General features: G+C 43.3%; 1 protein-coding gene across 3 annotated transcripts in view; it reads right to left on the bottom strand.

Annotated features, from left to right (window-relative positions):
• The window catches only part of HMCN1 (hemicentin 1), a 1072092-nt gene that overhangs the window by 1024383 nt on the left and 21744 nt on the right, over positions 1–25965 (bottom strand). Inside the window, exons 3-4 of one of the 3 annotated variants that reach the window (XM_063940215.1) lie at positions 7362–7466; positions 5023–5062 (exon numbers count right to left, since the gene is read on the bottom strand). Coding sequence is in view for 2 of the 3 variants with exons in the window: in XM_063940214.1 (XP_063796284.1) it covers positions 618–873 (256 nt within the window). In the remaining variant the exon portion in view is untranslated. Of the gene's footprint in view, positions 1–617; positions 1094–5022; positions 5063–7361; positions 7467–25965 lie in introns of those variants that run through there. The other 2 variants (XM_063940214.1, XM_063940213.1) reach the window with 2 other exon arrangements.

Below are 25965 nucleotides of genomic sequence, written 5' to 3'. Positions count from 1 at the left end.
GTAAAAATAAAGCAGCCAGTATTTACCCTGCACAGAAACAATATAACCCACCCAAATCTAACTCTCTCTGCACGTGTTATATCTGCCCCAACCCCCCCTGCAGTGCACATGGTTTTGCCCATTTGCTAACAAATTTGCTGCTGCGATCAGATCTGAATTAGGCCCTCAGTCACACACATATTCAAATGTCACACATCAAATTAATCAGCAGAAGCCAGCAATGTAGGTTAGTAACTCCCAGTTGTTTTTTTATGCAAGTAAGAGGCATACTTTGAGCGAGAAAGATGCTGACCGCAGCCGAGTCACCTGAGATTTGGCATGACATGAGGGGCTGTTTGGTGCAACTGAAGCCACAGAGTGTATGAGAACACATTTGTAAAAACTTTTTATGGCAAATCTCATATTAGATTGAAAACTTACAAGCATATACAACTACATATTGGAAAGAAAGGAGTCCATCAAATTCTGTCTTTTAACCAGAAAAAAAGGCTCTATTAAATTACACAAGTGCACAGGTTTTCAGGGCTATAATACAATTGTGTGTTAAACAGATTACATAGAATGGTCTCGCACAGATACATAAAGTCAATATTTGCAAATAAAAATGGATCTCTTACCTGGGTCATGGAATGGCACCAATGCAAAATTATATAGCGGTTTTCTTGGTCTGCTTAAAGATGTCTCTAAAATCTTGGATGCGCCTTCTATCACTTGCACTAAGTCATCGTACATGGATCCCGTGACATCAAAAACAAATGCTAAAGTAGAAGCTCCATCCGGTGTGTTACCTAAATCTGTCTCTGTTTCCACACAGGAATTTAGTTTAAAAATCTGAACAAGAAGCAGTACAATTGGCAGCTGGTAGAAAAACATCCTTAAAGTGCTGCTGATGTACAAATATAAAGTGACTTTTAATGAGCTGAAGAATAACGTGAAACTGCTTAAGACATGGCTTAGCAAACAGTCTAACTGGCATTCCAGTTGTCTGTCCCAAACTGCTTAAAACAATGAACAGTTCAATGGGCTGAGCCACAACTGTGCTTAGAAGTGTATTCAGTTTCTGCTTGGTAGAAACAAAGGTCTCTGATTTCCCCTAGAACGGTCCTTGTCTGCCACCTGCTGGAAATACTCTGTACTCATCTGTCTGGTTTTAGTCTTTTCACAAAACATTTCAAGAATCTAAAATCAAATATTTCCCTTTTTGCTAATGTCATTTAGGGGTATATTTCTGAAAGAGATAAAGTGTAGAGAGAGATAAAGCACTAACCAAGCAGCTCCTAACTTCTTTTTCAAACGCAGCCTGTAAAATTAGATTTAGACAATTATTGGTTAGCACTTTATCACTCTCCACTTTATCTCTTGCCATGCTTTCATAAATACCCCATTAGAATGTAGGTCTATTATTTATTTTGACTGCATGATAAAAATCAGATCAAGTGGAAAGTCGTGTGCAGGGTTTCCAATTAACCTGTGATTGCCCTCTCTGCAGCAAGTTACGCATCACTGCCTGGCCCCCACTTTGGTGCTATGACGTAAATTGCTGGTCACCTCATCCACCCTGGAGCACCTTCTATCCATTACTGTTTCCAGCACATGGTCAAACTCAGCCCCAAAGCAAGGACACTGTGGGCAGGGAGGGAGGCAGTGGAGAACCTCACCTTTACACAAACTGCATTTGTTGTGGACATGGAGGGGTACATTTACTAAAGGTTCTAAAAATGAAAAGAGGTGATGTTGCCAATAGCAACCAATCAAATTCTGTCTATAATTTCTCTATTGCATCCTAGAAAATTATAGACATAATCTGATTGGTTGTTATGGACAACATCACCCCTATATTTGTTTAAACTGGAAAAGAGGCGATTGAGAGGGGACATTATTAATATTTATAAATACATAAAGAAACAATACAAGGATTTATCAAACGATCTGTATATATATTAAAAAAAACACTACATAGGACACGAGGACACCCCCTGTTGTTATTAGAAATAAAAAATTCCTACACAATGGAGAAAAGGGTTCTTCACAGTAAGAGCAGTAAGGATTTGGAATTCTCTGCCAGAGAAGGTAGTACTGGTGGATTCAATCAATAAGTTTAAAAATGGAATAGATAAATTCCTAGCTGAAAGGAATGTCCAAGGATACAGCATTTAATTAATATAACATTTTATAATACAGGTTGAACTCGATGGACATTTGTATTTATACAACCTCAACAACTATGTAACTTTGTAACTATGTCACATGCCATGTCTCCTCCTACAGTATGTTGAGTACCTGATTGGCTCCCTGATTGAAGGCCTGTCTAGAAATATCACAAGACTTCCCTAAGTCCTCTGGTTGACAGAATGGAAACCTGGGCAGTGTTCTGTAAATGGTGACCCGGTCTGCATCCTGCACTAGAAACCCAAAGCAGGGGCGTTGAGAGCCATGCGGAGCCCTGGTAATGAACCTGGGCATTGCCTAAAAATGGGGCATGTCCACTCCCCCTAAAACACTAAAATGTAAAAAATTAATAGTGAATCCACAGGGGGCACCATTCTAATGAAGGTATGGGGAGGCAGGAGGGGTGTGTTGGAGGGCACTCACTTCCTACCTTGCTTGTGAGAAGCGGTTTCCTCCTCCTCAGCTGGACATCTTCCCAGTGATATTTGAGAAAAGGGCGTATGTATGTACACTAAAGAGCAAAGTCTGGCACAGTGCCAGAGTATTTGCTTTCAATGTGCAAGCACCATCTTCCTGAAGATATCACTGGGAAGATGGCGCTGGCCTTAGGCATAGGTGTACTCAGTGGGGAAGGGGGAAGGGGGGGAGCAGTGGACCTGTGCACCTCCAGCAGCTCGGTTTTGGTTTTGGAGCTGTATTCTTTTACAAAAAAAATCAAAATTCACAGAATTTTGCCATGCTTTTGTTCCTACTGTATTATTCATCTCAATAACATTCATTGCCACTCATTTCCAGTCAATTTTGACCACATGACAATATTGTTTTCATCAGTGACGTGCGGTGAGGTCAATGGCTGGGGAGGCACTGGCTAGTATCCGCCAGTGGGGAGGGGCAGAAATCCTTCACAGTAGAAAATAATATAATGTATAATGTCTTAGAGACATTAACTATATTTTAATAATCAATTCAGAATTAAAAACATATATACCCTAGTAAAGAATCAAACCCATGACCACAGCATTCTAAAGCAGAGCACCTAACCATTAGGCCACCAAGCTACTTGCAGCAAGTAGGTTTTGTTTGGAATATTAAAAGTCTATGAAAACAACATTTTGTGAAATAAATAGAAACATTTCACCCTAGTTGGGAATCAAAACCATGTCCTCCAGCATTCAACCTAACTGATGCCTAGAGCAGATAGTTATGGTTAAAATATAATCATAAAAATCAATGTGTTAAATAAATATAATTGCAACCCTCAGTGAGGATTGAACCTAGGACTTCTTGGTTGCTAGCCAGCATGCCTAACCACTACACTACTGGCTCAGCCATACAAACACACTGACTAATCCATATATTACATCTATACTAAATTGCATTCACTTGTCAGAGTCTGTGTGTACAGGGTCCGCCCCCAACAGACTGAGTGCCGAACAGGAAAGGAGCTGTGATGAGAGGGGTAAGGGGTGTCACCAGCCCCTGCTCTGGCAGGTTGGGTGCCTCTGCCTCGGGCTGGGCTGATGTTATGTGGCCAGGTGGCCGGAGCTCATCACACTGGCCAGGGGATAAGCTGCACTGCTGCAGCTTCAACACAAAACTGTATGTACTGTGGCTGTGTTACAGGAGAGGGGAGCCGCGGGGAACATGCTACTCACCCACATTCAAAGCCAGATCCTCACAGACCTCCTCTCCGTGTATGGGAGGGGTGATTGGAGGAAAGGGGCATTGTCAGAATGATAGACAGAGGGGAGAGCCAGAGAGGGGCAGGGGCGTGCTCTGTATATAGGCTGAGGGGACAGCCCTGTCATTGAGGCAGAGTTAGAGCTGCCTCTTCTCCTCGTTTTTTTTAATGGGCTTTTTCTGCCGGTGGCTTGGCCCCGCCCCCCGCCTCAGCCACTTTATTATTGACAGCCAGAGGCACTGCTCCCGCTGCCTCCCATCCACAGCTGCCTGCATTTTCATAGCCTAAATGATGAGAATAATACAAAGAAGATTTATATAACACAGAATATGTTATAAATATCTTCTTTGTCAGTATGACAGGGGAGGCACTGCCTCCCCTGCCTCCCCTGACTGCACGTCCCTGGTTTTCATCCACTTTAGGCCAAAAGGTTGCACCAAGGTAGCTGGATGGCTAAACTAAACAACAGCAGTTAGCGGCACAATTTATCAAGAACTGCATTAGAGGCCTGAGCAGGGTTGTATGTAGAGAGGAGGAGGGGCGTGTGCAGGCTCTGTCTGAGTTCGCTCCTTTCTAACCTGCAAGTGCTGTTGCTCTTGCACTGTCCCAGATCCTAGAGTGCATTTGCAGATCTCCAAGGAAATAAAGCAGTGGCCATTTTTCCAGTGATTTTTCTACTGTGCTTGTGCGAAACACCGGGAAAATCTCACCGATTATTAAATACGCCAGTGGGCTTGAGAGAGTTGGAATATGTATGTAGTGGAAGGCAGGTAAAGGAAGAAGGATTGTCTACCAAATTCCATTTCGATTCCACATTAGCAGAACAAAAATTCCTTTGCTGTACCAGGACATTTTAAAAAAACCTAATTGGAGGGAAGGGAAGGGGGAGAAAGGAAGGAAGCTTAATAGTATTTATATTCTGAAGCAAATTTATGATGGAGGAAGGGCTAGACATGTGCGTGCTCGACTTAGGTTTTCCACCAGACTCGGATTCCAAATTGATCTTGCAGGTTTTGGATTCCATATAAGGGAGCCGCAGCCTGGACTCAGCACAATTTCACTGTGGCTGACAAGCCACTGAGTGGTCGTCCAAAAAGTGCTACTAACGAGACAACCTCAACAATGGTTTTGGCATCCTTCGTGAAGAGCCCACAACGCAGCACACAAATTACCTCAATTCTCCCCTCTTTTGTCAAAGCCATCTTCAGTTACCTGCAACAAATAAAGTGTTGTAACTTTTCAACCATAACTGCAATTTCAAATATGTTTGCAACAATATACTTTTCATCAAATTCCAATGATGTTTGACATATTACACGACCCCCTTCCCATTTGAAAAAACTGACTTAGATTCAAGATGGCCGATTTCAAGATGGTGCCCATGTTCGGTACATACCCTAAAAGATAGCCCACCTCACCCATACCTTACTGGAGTATTCAGTTTTCCCATTTCCTGCACAGTTTTTGAAACAAAAGGGTGTACTGCGACTTTTGAATCCCCCTTGTAGTTCAGCTAGAGAGCCAAAAGCTGCTTTCCAGGTGAAAGATGCCTTTCAGGAACTGATCCAATATTGAGGTTGAAAATAATTTTGACAGATGATTACAGCATCTACAAATATTTGTATTTTTCTTTGGCCTAATTCAGATCTGATCGCAGCAGTAAATTTGTTAGTTAATGGGCAAAACCATGTGCACTGCAGGGGAGGCAGATATAACGTGTGCAGAGAGAGTTAGATTCGGGTGTGGTGTGTTCAAACTGAAATCTAAATTGCAGTGTAAAAATAAAGCAGCCAGTATTTACTCTGCACAGAAACAAAATAACCCACCCAAATCTAAAGCTAGGTACACACTATCAGAGGTGTAGCAAGGTGTCATGGTGCCTGGAGCAAGGTATGTTTCGGTGCCCCCCTCCTCCCCTGTACTGAATTGTGGGCGTGGCCACCTGGGCCGGTTCTAGACCTTTTGGCACTCAGAGCTAAAGTTTCCTATTTGCGCCCCCCAACCACACACACACCCACAGGTGACACATAGTGCGCGCCGAAGGGTTGCTGCAAGAAAAAGGAGCATGGCTTCATAGGGAAGGGGCATCGCCACAGTTATGCCGCCTGTAGTTATGGACCCAGTAGTTGTGCCCCCTGTAGCTGTGCCCAGAGTAGTTGTGCCCCCAGTAGTTGTGCCAGCGGTAGATTTGCCCCTGTAGCTGTGCCCTCAGTAGAGTTGCCATCTGTAGTTGTGCCCCTGTAGCTGAGCCCCCTGTAGATTTGCTCCCTGTAGATTTGCCCCCAGTAGATGTGCACCCCGTACTTGTGCCCCCAGTGGTTGTGCCCCCAGTAGTTGTGCCGCCAGTAGCTGTGCCCCCTGTAGATTTGCCCCAGTAGTTGTGCCCCTGTAGCTGTGCCCCCTGTAGATTTGCCCCCAGTAGTTGTGCACCCTGTAGATTTGCCTACAGTAGTAGTGCCCCCTGTATATTTGCCCCAGTAGTTGTGCCCCCTGTATATTTGCCCCCAGTAGTTGTGCCCCTGTAGATTTGCCCACAGTAGTAGTGCCCCCCATATATTTGCCCCCAGTAGTTGTGCCCCCTGTAGATTTGCCCCCTGTAGATTTGCCCCCTGTATGTTTGCCCACAGTAGTTGTGCCCCCTGTATATTTGCCCCCAGTAGTTGTGCCCCCTGTAGATTTGCCCCCAGTAGTAGTGCCCCCCGTATATTTGCCCCAGTGGTTGTGCCCTCTGTAGATTTGCCCACAGTAGTAGTGCCCCCTGTATATTTGCCCCCAGTAGTTGTGCCCCCTGTATATTTGCCCCTAGTAGTTGTGCCCCCTGTATATTTCCCCCCTGTAGATTTGCCCCCAGTAGTTGTGCCCCCTGTATATTTGCCCACAGTAGTTGTGCCCCCTGTATATTAGCCCACAGTAGTAGTGCCCCCTGTATATTTGCCCCTGTAGTTGTGCCCCCTGTATATTTGCCCCCAGTAGTTGTGTCCCCTGTAGATTTTCCCACAATAATAGTGCCCCCCGTATATTTGCCGCCAGTAATTTTGACCCCTGTTTATTTGCCCACAGTAGTTGTACCCCCTGTAAATTTGCCCCCAGTAGTTGTGCCTCCTGCAGATTTGCCCACAGTAGTAGTGCTCCCCGTATATTTGCCCCCAGTAGTTGTGCCTCCTGTAGATTTGCCCACAGTAGCAGTGCCCCCTGTATATTTGCCCCCAGTAGTTGTGCCCCCTGTAGATTTGCCCACAGTAGTTGTGCCCCCTGTATATTTGCCCACAGAAGTAGTGCCCCCTGTATATTTGCCCACAGTAGTTGTGCCCCCTGTATATTTGCCCCAGTAGTTGTGCCCCCTGTATATTTGCCCCCAGTAGTAGTGCCCCCTGTATATTTCCCCCAGTAATTGTGACCCCTGTATATTTGCCCACAGTAGTTGTGCCCCCTGTATATTTGCCCCCAGTAGTTGTGCCCCCTGGTAGCGCCGCTTCACACACAAAGAAAAAAAAACAAAAACAATACTCACCTGTACCGCTCCTGCTGCTCCGTCTCCGCAGTCATGTCCCGTCTGGCTGCGGCACGTCTCCACCCGTCGGGCGTCTGACGTAATCTGGCTGGCTGGAATGAAAATCTGGTAATGGATGAGAGCAAATTACAATCTACCATTTGCTCCAAACACTGGAATTAGGCCCATTGTTTGTACTGTGGTAAAAAATTAGATATACCTGGAAATTAATGTTATTGTTATTGTGGCTAATAATATTCTAGGGACAAAACAAATAAAGGCCCAAATAATGTGATTTGAGCTTTGAGCTTTATCTGTACATTAAAAAAAGATACTAAATCAAAATCAGCAAAAATCATTGGGGACATTGGTGACCGTCTTTAATGCATAGAACAGTAGTTCTCAAATTGTGTGCCTAGGCACCCTGGGGTGCCTTAGGACACTTACAAGGGTGCCTCGGGTTTGTGGTCCATGACCAATTTAAATTATTTATGGTCAAAACCAGTGCTGGTGGCTGTCAATCATAAACTATGTAGACAAACAGAAGCAAATCTTGTCCCTCACCCAGTGCCGTTTCTAGCGGCAGGCGAGCCGTGCAACCGCACGGGACGCCCGCCGCGGCACTTTGTGACTCCTTATCTCCTCTCCCCGAGCGCTCCTGCTCGGGGGGCGGAGTTTCGCGGAATGACGCGTTTGCGTCGTGACGTCACGACGCAAACGCGTCATTCCGCGAAACTCCGCCCCCCTAGCAGGAGCGCTCGGGGAGAGGAGATAAGGAGATACGCATGGAAGGAGGAGGCGGCCGGCGCGAGGGACGTGAGGCGGCGGGACCGAAGAGCGGGAAGATGTAAGTATCCTCTCTCTCTTTCTCCCTCTTCATTCCCCCCCACTTCAAACCTGCCTGCATATGGGGTTGCCTGCTGCACTGTATAAAATGGGGACACCTGCATATGGGGTTGCCTGCCGCACTGTATAAAATGGGGACACCTGCATATGGGGTTGCCTGCTGCACTGTATAAAATGGGGACACCTGCCTATGGGGTTGCCTGCCGCACTGTATAAAATGGGGACAACTGCCTATGGGGTTGCCTGCCGCACTGTATAAAATGGGGACACCTGCCTATGAGGTTGCCAGCCGCACTGTATAAAATGGGGACACCAGCCTATGGGGTTGCCTGCCGCACTGTATAAAATGGGGACACCTGCCTATGGGGTTGCCTGCCGCACTGTATAAAATGGGGACACCTGCCTATGGGGTTGCCTGCCGCACTGTGTAAAATGGGGACACCTGCCTGCCGCACTGTGTAAAATGGGAACACCTGCCTGCCGGACTGTGTAAACTGGGGACACCTGCCTGCCGGACTGTGTAAAATGGGGACACCTGCCTGCCGGACTGTGTAAAATGGGGACACCTGCCTGCCGCACTGTGTAAAATGGGGATACCTGCCTGCCGCACTGTGTAAAATGGGGGCACCTGCCTGCGTACTGTGTAAAATGGTGATATCTGCCTGCCGCACTGTGTAAAATGGGGATACCTGCCTACCGCACTTTGTAAAATGGGGACACCTGCCTGCCGCGCTGTGTAAAATGGGGACACCTGCCTGTCGCGCTGTGTAATATGGGGACACTTGCCTGCTGTAATGTGTAAAAAGGGGACTTTTTTTATTTTTATTTTTTTTCCCCTGTGGTGGGTGTGATGATATCAGACGAGGCTGCGCCCACTTTAATGAGACCACACCCATTTTAATCAGGCCACACACCCTTGTCGGGAGCGCGCGCGCCTTCGGCGCGCGCATGCTTTTTCTTTTTACGGCTATATGGGGGGGGGGGGCGCATTTTGAAATCTCGCACTGGGAGCCAAATTGTCTAGAAACGGCCCTGCCCTCACCACACAATTGAACCTAAGGATGACATACAGTATAAACACAGTGTACTTAATTTAATATTTTTTTCTCAATTTCTCAATAAGAAACTTTAAGAAACAGAAGTGAAACCTGTCCATCACCACATAACTGAACATAAGGATGACATTTATACAATTTAATTAATTTCATATTTTTTCTGAATTTCTCAATAAGAAACGTTTGGCCTGGGTGTGCCGTGAAAAAAATTCAGATACTCTAGGACGCCATGACTCAAGTTTGAGAACCACTGGCATAGACAAAATTTTTTATTGGTTATTGCACTAATCCGACTACTACTAATTTGCAACACATTTTTAATAACCAAAAAAAATACAAAAATGTAATAGGAAAGGATTCTTGACAAGGCTTACGAAGCCAAGAAAATGAATAGCTGCACAACAGAGCTGCAAATATTTCAAACTTCACCAACAAACATCCCATGATTAAAAGGAAAGCAGTGCAAGATATATATATATATATATATATATATATATATATATATATCACAAATCCTGTGGACAGTCCAAGTGGGGTAAGCCATTTTGCAATGATTTCACTGAATTTTTCTAAGAGGTTGTCAGCGGTATGCCTCTTAGTGAAACCTGTGATAGACAGAGTAGCCTGCTTTTGAATGAGCTGACATATGATAGATGTAAGCTCTCACAGGCAGGGTCCTCTTCCCTCATGTGCTTTTACGTCTCTTACTTAACCTATCATCTTTTCTCCCTTTGATGGCACCAAATTCTTCTGTTTTTTGCCACCCTGATAGTTATTTCAGTGGTGTTTATTGACACAGCTATGTTTATATACCCTGTACTTGTCCTATATTGTATTGAACTGTAAGTCACTGTTTTCATGTTTTGCTTATTTGTTTACTCTGTAATTGGGCACAGCAGATTCCATGAGGCGCCATATAAAGGATAATAATAATAATGATGCTGCTGCTGAAGGCAATACATCTACCGTGGGCTGTCACACCCGTGTATCTTTAGTTGCCCTGTCCCACTTGTCCATATATCTATGGTTAAGTGGACAATGGGTACAACGGCATTCCGGAGGGTTTTTTCTTTTTAATGTACAGACTGGAAATTGCTTTTCTAGTGAAGTGGAATCTACATGGGATTTGGTAGCGATGACACAGGACCTCAATTAACTGTCATTGCATTAATGACAGATACTGGACGCACATCTAATTCCAGCATAGTTGTTATGGCGTCAATTATCCACTGTGCAACTAGGTGACTGCTCTCATACTTGTTCCCCCTTGAAAAGGATTGTTTAACAGTCAATTGTTTTGTTAAACTACAACAAGCAGTCTTCCTGGTCCCCTTCTGGGATGAAAATCCACTCGCAAAAACAATAGGTGTAGCCCTCAACGAACCTTCTGAGGAATCCCTGATAGGAGAGCAGTCAGTCATGCTTATGAAATTGGATGCAGGACTACTTCTGATCATGATTGAGGATGTTGAAGCTGAAATGTGTTCGATTACAAGATTATCCAATCTAGCTATAAAATAGAAAGTTGACAAACAAGAGATCAGCATATATAATTGGGTTCTGGAAGTCCACCGCTGCCCTAGAGTGTATTCCAGTACCAATCATACAAAGGATTGTGTTTATTGTTTGTGTTATATGTTGTCGCATGTCATAATTGTTGTGTATACCGGTATTAGGATTTTTAAACATACCATTTACATAGCACACAATTTACTTTTAAAAGGTATATATTTTTATTAACTAAATAAAAACATCACCATTTATTAATACAAAAAGGTCTATAGTGTGAGTTATTGTTGCGCAAAGGTCTAACCCCCCCTTTTTTCTATATAATTTTGGAGGTATACCTCACACGCCACGTGCAGCAACATATGAGTTAATAGAAGTCGAGCGTAGGGCTGTCATATCTCACATTTTAACTATACACACTTAATATATTTTTAGCTTTTATTTTCTTACACTGGAGCAGAGCACCCCTTGATTGACAGAGCACCCCTGGTTGAACACAGAAGTCCCTTGTCAGACACAGCACCCCTTTATGTACAAAAAAGCACTCTTGGGGATGGACCACCTACAGTGTACATCATACATACATACATCATACATGTATGATTGCACACTGTGGTCTGTATAGTGCTTCCCTTGCTTTATTTCACTTTGCGGTCAGCGGTTGACCGAAAGTAACCTCACCGCTGACCGCAAAGTTCCCACCATTGGTTACAATGGAGCGCATAGGCGCTACATTGTAACACTGCCGTGTGCCGCCTGTCATACAGTACAGGAGCACACAGCCAATCAGGAGGGTGCCACAATGTGGCGCTCCCTGATTGGCTGAAGGAACCCTCTTAGACATAAGTCAGAGGGGGTTTCTGGCATTCGGGGAAAGGGGTCCCATGTGAAAACATGGGGCCCCTTTCAGTGCGAGGTCGGGTGTTCGGTTTTTTTTTTTGACAAGTACCAGGATTACAAATGGATTACAAGAGGAGCCTTCTACACTGGATTTTGTGAGTCTAATTTTTTCCACAGGTACACCATGGATTCTACATGGAGAAGAGGACCGACCCTCGTGTGAACATAGGTAAGTATGTGTATATGGAGGTGTGTATATGTATTAAAGTTATACTTTCAAGGTGTGTGTCTTATGTTTTTATTGGGGTATTTTTTTAGTAGTAGTACTACAGGTACCAGCGGGCCCGGTTTTCCTCCGCATGCTGGTACTTGTGGTTCTCCAAGTACCAGCTTGCGGGGGAGGCTTGCTGGGACTTGTAGTACTGCTACTAAAAACAATATTCATTTTTTTACACAACGGCTATCAGCCTCCCATCCGCAGCCCTTGGATGGGGGGGACAGCCTCGGGCTTCACCCCTGGTCCTTGGGTGGCTGGAGGGGGGGGACCCCTTGATTGAAGGGGTCCCACTCCTCCAGGGTACCCCGGCCAGGGGTGACTAGTTGGTTATGTAATGCCAGGGCCGCCGGGAGCTATATAAAAGTGTCCCCCGGCTGTGGCATTATGTATCTGGCTAGTGGAGCCCGGTGCTTGTTTCAGAAATACGGGGGACCCCTACGCTTTTTGTCCCCCGTATTTTTGGAACCAGGACCAGGCGCAGAGCCCGGTGCTGGTTGTTTAAATATGGGGGAACCTCTATCATTTTTCCCCCCATATTTTTGCAACCAGGACCGGCTCAAAGAGACCGAGGCTGGTTTTGTTTAGGAGGGGGGACCCCACGCAATAAAAAAAAAACAAAAAAACACTTTCCCATCCCCTTCCCACTAATAAACATGCACGGATCTCATGGATCCCTGCATGCCTATCCAAACACGGGATAAAAAAGCAGGTCTGGTTTTTTTTAGCACTTTTTCACGATTTCTATTTCTGCACGGCAGTGTTTGGCTATTGTCGGCAGTGTTTGTGATTTGCACTTTTTAGTAAATTACCGATTTCTACCAAATTGCAGGCGTATTTGACCGATGGTGTATTGATTCGTGATTTTTTCCTAGGACTTCCAAAATATTACGAATGCCCTCATCACTGCCGAGATTTTTGCTTAGTAAATTACCGAAATGACACTTTGAAGAAAAAACGGCATCTCGGTCAAAATCGGGACCTTAGTAAATATACCCCACAGAGTCAGGTCCTCCTGGACGGAAAGAGCATCGACTGAGGCGCACATCACACCAAGAGGCTTTTACTAATCAAGTTGGGACACATCAGGACTGTTGGGACATGAGTGGACAGTAACACGACTGCACCTATCACAATTGGGTCCCAAATACATGTTGCCATGGCAAAGCATCCAAAGGCAAATATAATGCATAGACACCGAGGTAAAATGGTTAAGCAATGCAATGGAATACAGCTTAATACTTACTAAAGCAGCCCAACATGGTATCCACAGTTCCACAGACATTAAATAGTACAAATATACAATAATATGATATAATACAATAGTATGAATCATCCCCAAAAAATTACAGAAGCACCACTGGCTACAGCCGTGAATCTGATGGGGCTATCTAGTCTTTTGAGTTCGTCAACCATTGCATAAAAAGAATTGTGAGATCCTCTCCAAACAATAAAGAGGTCATCAGTATACCTCTTAAAAAAACCAGCAGCATATTTATGCAAAATGTACTCTTTTTCATATTTGGCCATGTACAGATGTAGCCACCTTTGTCTTGACTGATTCTCCGCCTAGACGTCCGTTTAGTCACGCTAAGGCGATAGCTGAGTTTAATCACAGGCAGGCGCGTTGAGGCGATCTAGATACTCAGCATGCATTACACATCTCCACCACTGGGTGGCTAATGCTCCACTAATCCAGTACTTTCGATCGTACAGTATAGCGGCGGATTGATCTACCTGTACCTGTACAGCTCTGGCAATTGGTCAGTAACGACTGTAATGTTAATACTGTAGGCGTAACGGCAGGCGGTGGAAAAAGATGGTGACCTACTGTAGAGTACTGTATGTGTATGGAGACGCAACTAATTGTGTAAAAGGAAGAATGTACAGTACAATGTATAAACACCGTGCTTTTAAAATACATGAGCGTCTGAGTTCCCTATGGCATAATGGGAATGGAGGGCTAGCAGGAGGCGGTGGAAAATACCGTGCTTTACAAATGCGAGTGTCCGAGTCCTCTAAGGCATAAACCAACACCAATGGGGTGGGGGCCGGGCGCTGTTTGCAGTACTTTTACACATGAAATTGGGAATCTCTCATGAGGCATTGTGGGCTAGGGGTGAAGGCTCCCACCTCCCACGCTGAGGGTCCAGGGTTCGAGACCTTATGTGTCTTCTTTTTTTTTTATTGTAATAATACACTGTATTATGTTATTTTCATTGCAAGACAGTCAATGGAAGGATGCACACAAGTTTCATATAAATCAGAGTAGATCTGCAGGAGCGATTCTTTACGCTAAATGCATCTACACAGCGGTAATGAGTAGAAATGAGTGTATTCTGAGTGAGCAAAACAGTACAGTAGATCTTCGGCGTTTGTGTATTGCACAGGACCTGAATTCCCTCCCTGTCCACTGCATGATCTGTGCAGGCTCCCAGGGGGGAAGGGCGATGGGCTAGCAGGAGGCGGTGGAAAATACTGTGCTTTACAAATGCGAGCGTCTGAGTCCCCTAAGGCATAAACCAACACCAATGGAAAGGAAGGGCCAACCTTTTTTTTTAATGTGTTCCCGTGAACAAGCACAAACAGCTAATTAGTACCCTAATAGAACATACTGTACAGAGATACTAAGTACGGTGATTTGGCATCCGGTAAAACAGCTGTTCATGCTAATTAGTACACTAGTAGAACATACTGTACAGAGATACTAAGGATGGTGATTTGGCATCTAGGAACTTTCAGAGGAGCTTTTATCTCTCTCCATTATACATACAAAGATTAAACTTGCAACTCTACGTTACAAGCTGTTCGTGCTAATTAATACACTAGTAGAACATACTGTACAGAGATACTAAGGATGGTGATTTGGCATCTAGGAACTTACTGAGGAGCTTTTATCTCTCTCCATTATACATAGAAAGATTAAACTTGCCACTCTACGTTACAAGCTGTTTGTGCTAATTAGTACACTAGTAGAACATAGAGTACAGAGATACGAAGGACAGTAATTTGTGGCATCCAGGAATTTAGGGAGGAGCTTTTATCTCTCTCCATTATACTTAGATAGATTACAATGGAGAGATTAAAGCTCCTCCCTAAGTTCGTGGATGCCAAATCACTGTACTTAGTATCTCTGTACAGTATGTTCTACTAGTGTACTAATTAGCACGAACAACTTGTAACGTACAGTGGCAATTTTAATCTTTCTATGTATAATATAGAGAGATAAAAGCTCCTCCCTAAGTTCCTGGTTGCCAAATCACCATCCTTAGTATCTTTGCATAGTATTTTCTATTAGGGTACTTATTAGCACAAACAGCTAATTAGTACACTAGTAGAACATAGAGTACAGAGATACTAAGGACAGTAATTTGGCATCCAGGAATTTAGGGAGGAGCTTTTATCTCTCTCCATTATACTTAGATAGATTACAATGGAGAGATTAAAGCTCCTCCCTAAGTTCGTGGATGCCAAATCACTGTACTTAGTATCTCTGTACAGTATGTTCTACTAGTGTACTAATTAGCACGAACAGCTTGTAACGTACAGTGGCAATTTTAATCTTTCTATGTATAATATAGAGAGATAAAAGCTCCTCCCTAAGTTCCTGGTTGCCAAATCACCATCCTTAGTATCTTTGCATAGTATTTTCTATTAGGGTACTTATTAGCACAAACAGCTAATTAGTACACTAGTAGAACATAGAGTACAGAGATACTAAGGACAGTAATTTGGCATCCAGGAATTTAGGGAGGAGCTTTTATCTCTCTCCATTATACTTAGATAGATTACAATGGAGAGATTAAAGCTCCTCCCTAAATTCGTGGATGCCAAATCACTGTACTTAGTATCTCTGTACAGTATGTTCTACTAGTGTACTAATTAGCACGAACAGCTTGTAACGTACAGTGGCAATTTTAATCTTTCTATGTATAATATAGAGAGATAAAAGCTCCTCCCTAAGTTCCTGGTTGCCAAATCACCATCCTTAGTATCTTTGCATAGTATTTTCTATTAGGGTACTTATTAGCACAAACAGCTAATTAGTACACTAGTAGAACATAGAGTACAGAGATACTAAGGACAGTAATTTGGCATCCACAAATTTAGGGAGGAGCTTCTATCTCTCTCCATTATGCTTAGATAGATTACAATGGAGAGATTAAAGCTCCTCCCTAAATTCGTGGATGCCAAATCAATGTACTTAGTATCTCTGTACAGTATGTTCTACTAGTGTACTAATTAGCACGAACAGCTTGTAACGTACAGTGGCAATTTTAATCTTTCTATTTATAATATAGAGAGATAAAAGCTCCTCCCTAAGTTCCTGGTTGCCAAATCACCATCCTTAGTATCTTTGCATAGTATTTTCTATTAGGGTACTTATTAGCACAAACAGCTAATTAGTACACTAGTAGAACATAGAGTACAGAGATACTAAGGACAGTAATTTGGCATCCAGGAATTTAGGGAGGAGCTTTTATCTCTCTCCATTATACTTAGATAGATTACAATGGAGAGATTAAAGCTCCTCCCTAAATTCGTGGATGCCAAATCACTGTACTTAGTATCTCTGTACAGTATGTTCTACTAGTGTACTAATTAGCACGAACAGCTTGTAACGTACAGTGGCAATTTTAATCTTTCTATGTATAATATAGAGAGATAAAAGCTCCTCCCTAAGTTCCTGGTTGCCAAATCACCATCCTTAGTATCTTTGCATAGTATTTTCTATTAGGGTACTTATTAGCACAAACAGCTAATTAGTACACTAGTAGAACATAGAGTACAGAGATACTAAGGACAGTAATTTGGCATCCACAAATTTAGGGAGGAGCTTCTATCTCTCTCCATTATGCTTAGATAGATTACAATGGAGAGATTAAAGCTCCTCCCTAAATTCGTGGATGCCAAATCAATGTACTTAGTATCTCTGTACAGTATGTTCTACTAGTGTACTAATTAGCACGAACAGCTTGTAACGTACAGTGGCAATTTTAATCTTTCTATTTATAATATAGAGAGATAAAAGCTCCTCCCTAAGTTCCTGGTTGCCAAATCACCATCCTTAGTATCTGTGCATAGTATTTTCTATTAGGGTACTAATTAGCACAAACAGCTAATTAGTACACTAGTAGAACATAGAGTACAGAGATACTAAGGACAGTAATTTGGCATCCAGGAATTTAGGGGGGAGCTTTTATCTCTCTCCATTATACTTAGATAGATTACAATGGAGAGATTAAAGCTCCTCCCTAAATTCGTGGATGCCAAATCACTGTACTTAGTATCTCTGTACAGTATGTTCTACTAGTGTACTAATTAGCACGAACAGCTTGTAATGTACAGTGGCAATTTTAATCTTTCTATGTATAATATAGAGAGATAAAAGTTCCTCCCTAAGTTCCTGGTTGCCAAATCACCATCCTTAGTATCTGTGCATAGTATTTTCTATTAGGGTACTAATTAGCACAAACAGCTAATTAGTACACTAGTAGAACATAGAGTACAGAGATACTAAGGACAGTAATTTGGCATCCAGGAATTTAGGGAGGAGCTTTTATCTCTCCATTATACTTAGATAGATTACAATGGAGAGATTAAAGCTCCTCCCTAAGTTCGTGGATGCCAAATCACTGTATGGTGATTTGGCATCCAGTTAAAAGCTGTTTGTACTAATTAGTATACTAGTAGAACATACTGTACAGAGACACTAAGAATGGTGATTTGGCATCTGGGAACTTCCAGAGGAGCTTTTATCTCTCTCCATTTTACATAGAAAGATTAAACTTGCCGCTGTACTTTACAAGCTGTCCGTGCTAATTTAGTACCCTAATAGAAAATACTATACAGAGATACTAAAGACGGTAATTTGGCACCCAGGAATTTAGGGAGGAGCTTTTATCTCTCTCCATTATACTTAGAAAGATTACAATGGAGAGAGATAAAAGCTCCTTCCTAAGTTCGTGGATGCCAAATCACTGTCCTTAGTATCTCTGTACAGTATGTTCTACTAGTGTACTAATTAGCACAAACAGCTTGTAACGTACAGTGGCAAGTGTAATTTTTCTAAGTATGATGGAGAGAGATAAAAACTCCTCCCTATGTTCCTGGATGTCAAATTACCATGCTTAGCATTTCTGTACAGTATTTCCTACAGTATCAGTAGGATACAGTAGGATACAGTATCTAGCCAGAAACCCTGTATCCTGTGCAAGCTAGGCGGACAACTGGAGGGGACCCGAAACACGGTTGCTTCCCGTTTCCCTTCCCAGTGTCACATAAACTAGTGGTTGGTCAGCCCCGAAAGCCAAGAGTCTCCTCTTTTGTATGGTACAAGTCCTGATTCTCTGGTACACCCAGAACTAGAGATATCAGTACGCAAAGTGGACCCATTTTCCCATAGACTATAATGGGACCGTTAATTCAGACCCACCATAGGTTCCGACGCTTGCCATGAGCCTTGTGGGGGTCACAGAAACTTGGGGTTGGTACCCTCCGGTAGCTAATTGTCTCCCCTTCCATACCAACCTAGTGATGAAGGCCCCCACCTCCCATGCTGAGAGTCACAAAGTGCCAACCTTTTTTTTTCTATGTTCCCGTGACATTCACTTTATTATTTTTTTTCTTTGTTGTACATTCAATGAAAGGGTGCACACAGGTTTCACATAAATCAAAGTAAATCTGCAGCAGCGATTCATTCCGCTATATACAAATACACAGCGGTAATGAGTATAAATTAGTGTATTCCGACGCAACTAACTGAGCAACACAGTACTGTAGATCGTCAGCATTTGTGTATTGTACCTGACCTGAACTCCCTCCCTGTCCACTGCATGACCTGTGCAGGCTCCAAGGGGGGAAGGGCGATGGGGGTAGGGAGAGGCGGTGGAAAACACTGTGCTTTTGAAATACAAGTATTAACGTCCGAGTCCCCTAAGGCATAAACCAACACCAATGGGAAGGAAGTGCCAACCTTTTTTTAATGTGTTCCTGTAACATTCACTTTATTATTATTATTTTTCTTTGTTATACATTCAATGGACGGGTGCACACAGGTTTCACATAAATCAGAGTGGGCGGTGGATTTTCCTACATACAGTAGTATACTGTTGCACATGTCTTGTAACCTGATCGGAACTCCCTCCCTGTCTACTGCATGTACTTTGCAGGCTCCCAGGGGGGGAAGGGGAAAGTGGGATGGGGGTAGGGTGAGGCAGTGGAAAATACCGTGTTCAAAGAAAAGGCATAATCAAAACCATGGGGAACTTTGCGGTGTATCGTTATGCGCAAAGACCTCACTTATCCCTATCACCCCTGTGTATTTTAGCTAGGGGATTCTGACGCTCCTTCAGCATTGTCCCGTGACCTACCAAATCTGTGCTGTTACTTGCTCCATAGCCGAGGGCCTCCATTGGGCGAGGAGTCACAGGCGGTAGCCATTTCAATTGAGTCTGCCCTGTTACAGAATTGTATGTATACCATATGGTGCATAGACCCTAAACAGTACAACTGCTCCTGCAGCTTTGCCCTAGTTTATGTGAATAACTCCCTCCCTGTCTACTGCATGACCTGTGCAGGATCCCAGGGGGGAAGGGCGATGGGCAAGCGGGAGGCGGTTGAAAATACTGTGCTTTTGAAATGCAAGTACTGTATGAGTCTGAGTCCCCAGTATGTTCTTCTAGTGTATTAATTAGCACGAACAGCTTGTAACGTACAGTTGCAAGTTTTATCTTTCTATGTATAATGGAGAGAGATAACAGCTCCTCTGGAAGTTCCTAGATGCCAAATCACCATCCTTAGTATCTCTGTGCAGTATGTTCTACTAGTGTACTAATTAGCACGAACAGCTTTTAACTGGATGCCAAATCACCGTCCTTAGTATCTCTGTACAGTATGTTCTATTAGGGTACTAATTAGCAAGAACAGCTTGTAAAGTACAGCGGCAAGTTTAATCTTTCTATGTATAATGGAGAGAGATAAAAGCTCCTCAGTAAGTTCCTGGATGCCAAATCACCGTCCTTAGTATCTCTGTACTGTATGTTTTACTAGTGTACTAATTAGCACGAACAGCTTGTAACGTACAGCGGCAAGTTTAATCTTTCTATGTATAACGGAGAGAGATAAAAGCTCCTCAGTAAGTTCCTGGATGCCAAATCACCGTACTTAGTATCTCTGTACAGTATGTTCTATTAGGGTACTAATTAGCTGTTTGTGCTAATTAGTACCCTAATAGAAAATACTATGCAGAGATACTAAGTTTGGTGATTTGGCAACCAGGAACTTAGGGAGAAGCTTTTATCTCTCAATATTATACATAGAAAGATTAAAATTGCCACTGTGTGTTACATGCTGTTCGTGCTAATTAGTACACTAGTAGAACATACTGTACATAGATACTAAGTACAGGGATTTGGCATCCAGGAACTTAGGGAGGAGCTTTTATCTCTCTCCATTGTAATCTTTCTAAGTATAATGGAGAGAGATAAAAGCTCCTCCCTAAGTTCGTGGATGCCAAATCACTGTCCGTAGTATCTCTGTACAGCATGTTCTTCTAGTGTACTAATTAGCACAAGCAGCTTGTAACATACAGTGGCAGGTTTGATCTTTCTCCTCCGTAAATTCCTGGTTGCCAAATCACCGTCTTTAGTATCTCTGTATAGTATTTTCTATTAGGGTACTAGTTAGCACGAACAGCTAATTAGTACCCTAATAGAACATACTGTACAGAGATACTAAGTACGGTGATTTGGCATCCAGGAACTTACTGAGGAGCTTTTATCTCTCTCCATTATACATAGAAAGATTAAACCTGCCATGTACGTTACAAGCTGTTCATGCTAATTAGTACCCTAATAGGACATACTGTACAGAGATACTAAGTTCGGTGATTTGGCATTCCGTTAATAGCCGTTTGTGCTAATTAGTACACTAGTAGAACATACTGTACAGAGATACTAAGGACGGTGATTTGGCATCTAGGAACTTTCAGAGGAGCTTTTATCTCTCTCCATTATACATAGAAATATTAAACTTGCCACTGTACGTTACAAGCTGTTCATGCTAATTAGTACACTAGTAGAACATAGAATACAGAGATACTAAAGACTGTAATTTGGCACCCAGGATCTTAGGGAGGAGCTTTTATCTCTCTCTCCATTATACTTAGAAAGATTACAATGGAGAGAGATTAAAGATCCTCCCTAAGTTCGTGGATGCCAAATCACTGTCCTTAGTATCTCTGTACAGTATGTTCTACTAGTGTACTAATTAGCACGAACAGCTTGTAACGTACAGTGGCAAGTGTAATTTTTCTAAGTATAATGGAGAGAGATAAAAACTCCTCCCTATGTTCCTGGATGTCAAATTACCATGCTTAGCATTTCTGTACAGTATTTCCTATCTAGCCAGAAACCCTGCATCCTGTGCAAGCTAGGCGGACAACTGGAGGGGACCCGAGACACGGTTGCTTCCCGTTTCCTTTTCCAGTGTCACATAAACTAGTGGTTGGTCTGCCCCGAAAGCCAAGAGTCTCCTCTTTTGTATGGTACCAGTCCTGAGTCTCTGGGACACCCAGAACCAGAGATATCAGTATGCAAAGTAGACCAATTTTCCCATAGACTATAATGGGCCCGTTAATTCAGACCCACCATAGGTTCCGACGCTTGCCATGAGCCTTGTGGGGGTCACAGAAACTTGGGGTTAATACCCTCCAGTAGCTAATTGTCTCCCCTTCCATACCAACCTAGCGATGAAGGCTCCCACCTCCCACGCTGAGAGTCCCAAAGTGCCAATCTTTTTTTTCTATGTTCCCGTGACATTCACTTTATTATTTTTTTTTCTTTGTTATACATTCAATGAAAGGGTGCACACAGGTTTCACATAAATCAGAGTAGGTGGAGGATTTTCCTACACACAGTAGTATACTGTTGCACATGTCTTGTAACCTGATCAGAACTCCCTCCCTGTCTACTGCATGTACTTTGCAGGCTCCCAGGGGGGAAGGGGAAAGTGGGATGGGGGTAGGGCGAGGCAGTGGAAAATACCGTGTTCAAAGAAAAGGCATAATCAAAACCATGGGGTACTTTGCGGTGTATCGTTATGTGCATTGACCTCGCTTATCCCTATCACCCCTGTGTATTTTAGCTAGGGGATTCTGACGCTCCTTCAGCATTGTTTTAAATCTGTGCTGTTACTTGCTCCATAGCCGAGTGCCTCCATGGAGCTAGGAGTCACAGGCGGTAGCCATTTCAATTGAGTTTGCCCTGCTATAGAATTGTATGTGTACCGTAAAGTGCATAGAACCTTGACAGTAGAAACTCTCCTGCAGCTTTGCCCTGCTTTATGTAAAACTTGTGTTTTGTCAGTTTGCTATACGATCGAGCCCGGTGCAACGTAATGTGCATAGACCTCGCTTATCTCTATCGGCCCTGTGTATTTTGGCTAGGGGATTGTGACGCTCCTTCAGCATTGCCCCATAGCCATCGCTGCCTGCCACGGGGGGTTCAGGGGTAATGGTCATTTTGCCAGTGTGCTATGCGATTGAGTCCGGTGTACCGTAATGTGCAGACCTAGCTTATACCGACCTTATCCCTATCGCCCCCTGTGTATTTTAGCTAGGGGATTGTGACGCTCCTTCAGCATTGCCCCATGCACAAGGGTTCAGGGGTGGCGGCCATTTTGCCAATGTGCTATGCGATCGAGTCCGGTGTACCATAATGTGCATAGACCTCGCTTATTCCTATCGCCCCTGTGTATTTTAGCTAGAGGATTGTGACGCTCCTTCAGCATTGCCCCATAGCCTGTAAAATCTGGACTGTTACTTGCTCCGTAGCCTAGGGCCTCTGTGGGGCAAGGAGTCATAGGTGGTAGCCATTTCTATTGAGTCTGCCCAGCTACAGAATTGTATGTGTACTGTACGGTGCATAGAACCTTAACAGTAGAACCGCTCATGCAGCTTTGCCCTGGTTTATGTGAATAAAAAAAATAATAAAGTGTCTGGAAAAAACTAACATGCATTTGTACTTTAGGAATCGAACCCAGGACTCTGAGTATAGGAAGCGGAACACTTCACCACTTCGCCGCAGACAGATGAATAAATCCATTGGTTTTGATTATGCTGTAATGACTACGGGATTAGGACGCTAACATACTGTACAAAATTCCTAATCTCAAGAGGCAATAGTGAACTTCTAACACGTCCATTTGCGACAGTGTACACTACTGGTTTTCTGTTGTTTTGTCTGCGGGACTTGGACGCTCACATATTCATAAAGTACTGTAGATAGATCATATACTGTATGCTGTACTATCTGTGTCTGTATCGTATATACTGTATTAAATAATGCAGCGTAATGAGTATTTACTGTATGCAGCGTAATGAGACGCCTTAGTAAAGTAGTCCTTATTATATATTTCAGTATTGTATTTTACGGGAGACCACACGCATGCTCAGTGGTGATTGTAAAAAGCGACATCTGGTGGCTGATCGCAGGTATTACACGTAAAGGTAACGCCAAACGCTCTGTCTGCCTCCGTGCGATTAGGTACGCCTCTCTGTGACTAGGCGCGCCTCCCTACGCTGCGTATGCTCGATCGGGACAAACGCCTCAGCCAGTCAAGATAAAGGTGGCTACATCTGTACAAATTTGCAGATACCTGGGGCAAAATTTGAGCCCATCGCAGTACCCATTAGTTGCACAAAGTAGCTATCTTGATATTGAAAATGGTTGCATATCAGTACCAGTCTAATTAATTACAGCACAAATTCAGTAGGTGGCCCATCATATGTCCCTTCTAACAGAGTATCCCCCACAGCAGCTATCCCTTACTGATGATGGATAACAGTATATAAAGAGGTGGTTGCCAACAGGTAATCAGCTGACAAATCATTAACCAGTAGAAAACCCCCTGAAAATCACCTCTGTCATGGATATAGCTGCCCACACTTTTACACATGGTTGAAGAAAAAAAATCAACAAAAAGAGCCAGTGGCTGCAAAAGAGAACCGCATGTTGAAATTATGGGTCTTCCTGGGTGTTTGTCAATGATTTGTTAACCTTTGGAAGAGTATAGATCCCAGGGCAGATGGGATGTTGAACTTATAAAAATTAAAAAATATCACTAATCCAGAAATGCTGTAAAGCGGTGGTCAGTAAGACATCCACCTCTTTTTTTAATCCTAGGAATAGGTTTGAATTTAACCTGTGCATATGTCTTAACATCTGCCAACTGTGATCTAACCTCCCAATCATAGTCCACAAAATCTTGTAGGACCACTGCCTCTCCTTCATCGGCATTTCTAATTACTAGGTTGATATTTTCTCTTTGACCTCTAAAGGTATTACATTAATCTCTGGAGCGATTAGAATAATGTGTATTCTTATCAGTATTGTCACGTTTCACCTCAGTATCTATCCACCTAAAAAAAAATTCAGACTTGCATTGTTAGACACTGGATCTAACAGACTAGGATTTTTAAACCTACATAAAGGATTTGAAGGTATCTCAATACGTGACGGGGTAGTGATTGGTTTGTTATCAACAAATTCCTTTAATCTAAGCTGTCTACCTATTCTGTATTGCTCTATAGTCCACTAAAATGGCTTAAACTTACAGATGGGAACAAAGGACAGGCCCTTTGTCAATAAAGTTGTTTCTGCCTGAGATAAAGAATGGCTTGACAAGTTAAATATAAAGATTGCTTTTATTTCTTTTTTACACTGGTGCAGAGCAACCCTAGATTGACAGAGAACCCTTGGATGAGCACAACAGTCACATCTTTTCAGTAAAGCCTACCAACTCTCATCTTATTTTCGCACTCCCTCTTCTTGCTTACCTTGTCTCCTTCATTGTAGACCCTCCTTCACTCTCTGTTTACCCCCCTTTAGAATGTAAGCTCTTAGAGAGGACCCTCTTTCCTCTTGTTTCTTACCCTATACTATCCATATCATCAGTGCGCCTTGTCTCCTTCTCCCCTTCAGTGACCCTGAAAATGTCTTCTCACCTATATGATGGGATTGTCATTGAGAGCCTTCCCCTTCAATTCTCCACAGCCAGCTGACTTACCAAGTCAGATTCAGCAAGTTGTCCTACCCTTTCCCTGGTGCTTGTCATTCCTTGCCTGTGTTTTTATTGTAATTATTATTTTTGCTCTGGACATTTGTTTACTTTATTGGCTTTTATGGTACTTCTTGTAAAGAGCTGCATACACCTTGTGGTGCCTCATAAAATAAGATTTTAAACCTACCGGTAAATCTTTTTCTCCTAGTCCGTAGAGGATGCTGGGGACTCCGTAAGGACCATGGGGTATAGACGGGCTCCGCAGGAGACATGGGCACTATAAAGAACTTTAGATGGGTGTGCACTGGCTCCTCCCTCTATGCCCCTCCTCCAGACCTCAGTTAGAGAAACTGTCCCCAGAGGAGATGGACAGTATGAGGAAAGGATTTTTTGTTAATCTAAGGGCAAGATTCATACCAGCCCACACCATCCACACCGTACAACCTGGACTATACGCAACCAGTTAACAGTATGAACAAAACAGTATCAGCCAACAACTGATCTTAACTGTAACATAACCCTTATGTAAGCAACAACTATATACAAGTCATGCAGAAATATGTCCGCACTGGGACGGGCGCCCAGCATCCTCTACGGACTAGGAGAAAAAGATTTACCGATAGGTTTAAAATCTTATTTTCTCTTACGTCCTAGAGGATGCTGGGGACTCCGTAAGGACCATGGGGATTATACCATAGCTCCCAACCGGGCGGGAGAGTGCGGATGACTCTGCAGCACCGATTGAGCAAACATGAGGTCCTCATCAGCCAGGGTATCAAACTTGTAGAATTTTGCAAAAGTGTTTGAACCCGACCAAGTAGCCACTCGGCAAAGCTGTAAAGCTGAGACGCCACGGTCAGCCACCCAAGAAGAGCCCACCTTCCTAGTGGAATGGGCCTTTACCGAATTTGGTAACGGCAATCCAGCCGTAGAATGAGCCTGCTGAATCGTGTTACAGATCCAGCGAGCAATAGTCTGCTTAGAAGCAGGAGCGCCAACCTTGTTGGCTGCATACAGGATAAACAGTGCCTCTGTTTTG

The sequence above is a fragment of the Pseudophryne corroboree genome, chromosome 9 (genome assembly GCF_028390025.1).
Source record: "Pseudophryne corroboree isolate aPseCor3 chromosome 9, aPseCor3.hap2, whole genome shotgun sequence".
NCBI lineage: Eukaryota > Metazoa > Chordata > Amphibia > Anura > Myobatrachidae > Pseudophryne > Pseudophryne corroboree.
Note: the sequence above shows the minus strand (reverse complement) of the source record. Positions and strands in the feature narration are given on the sequence as shown.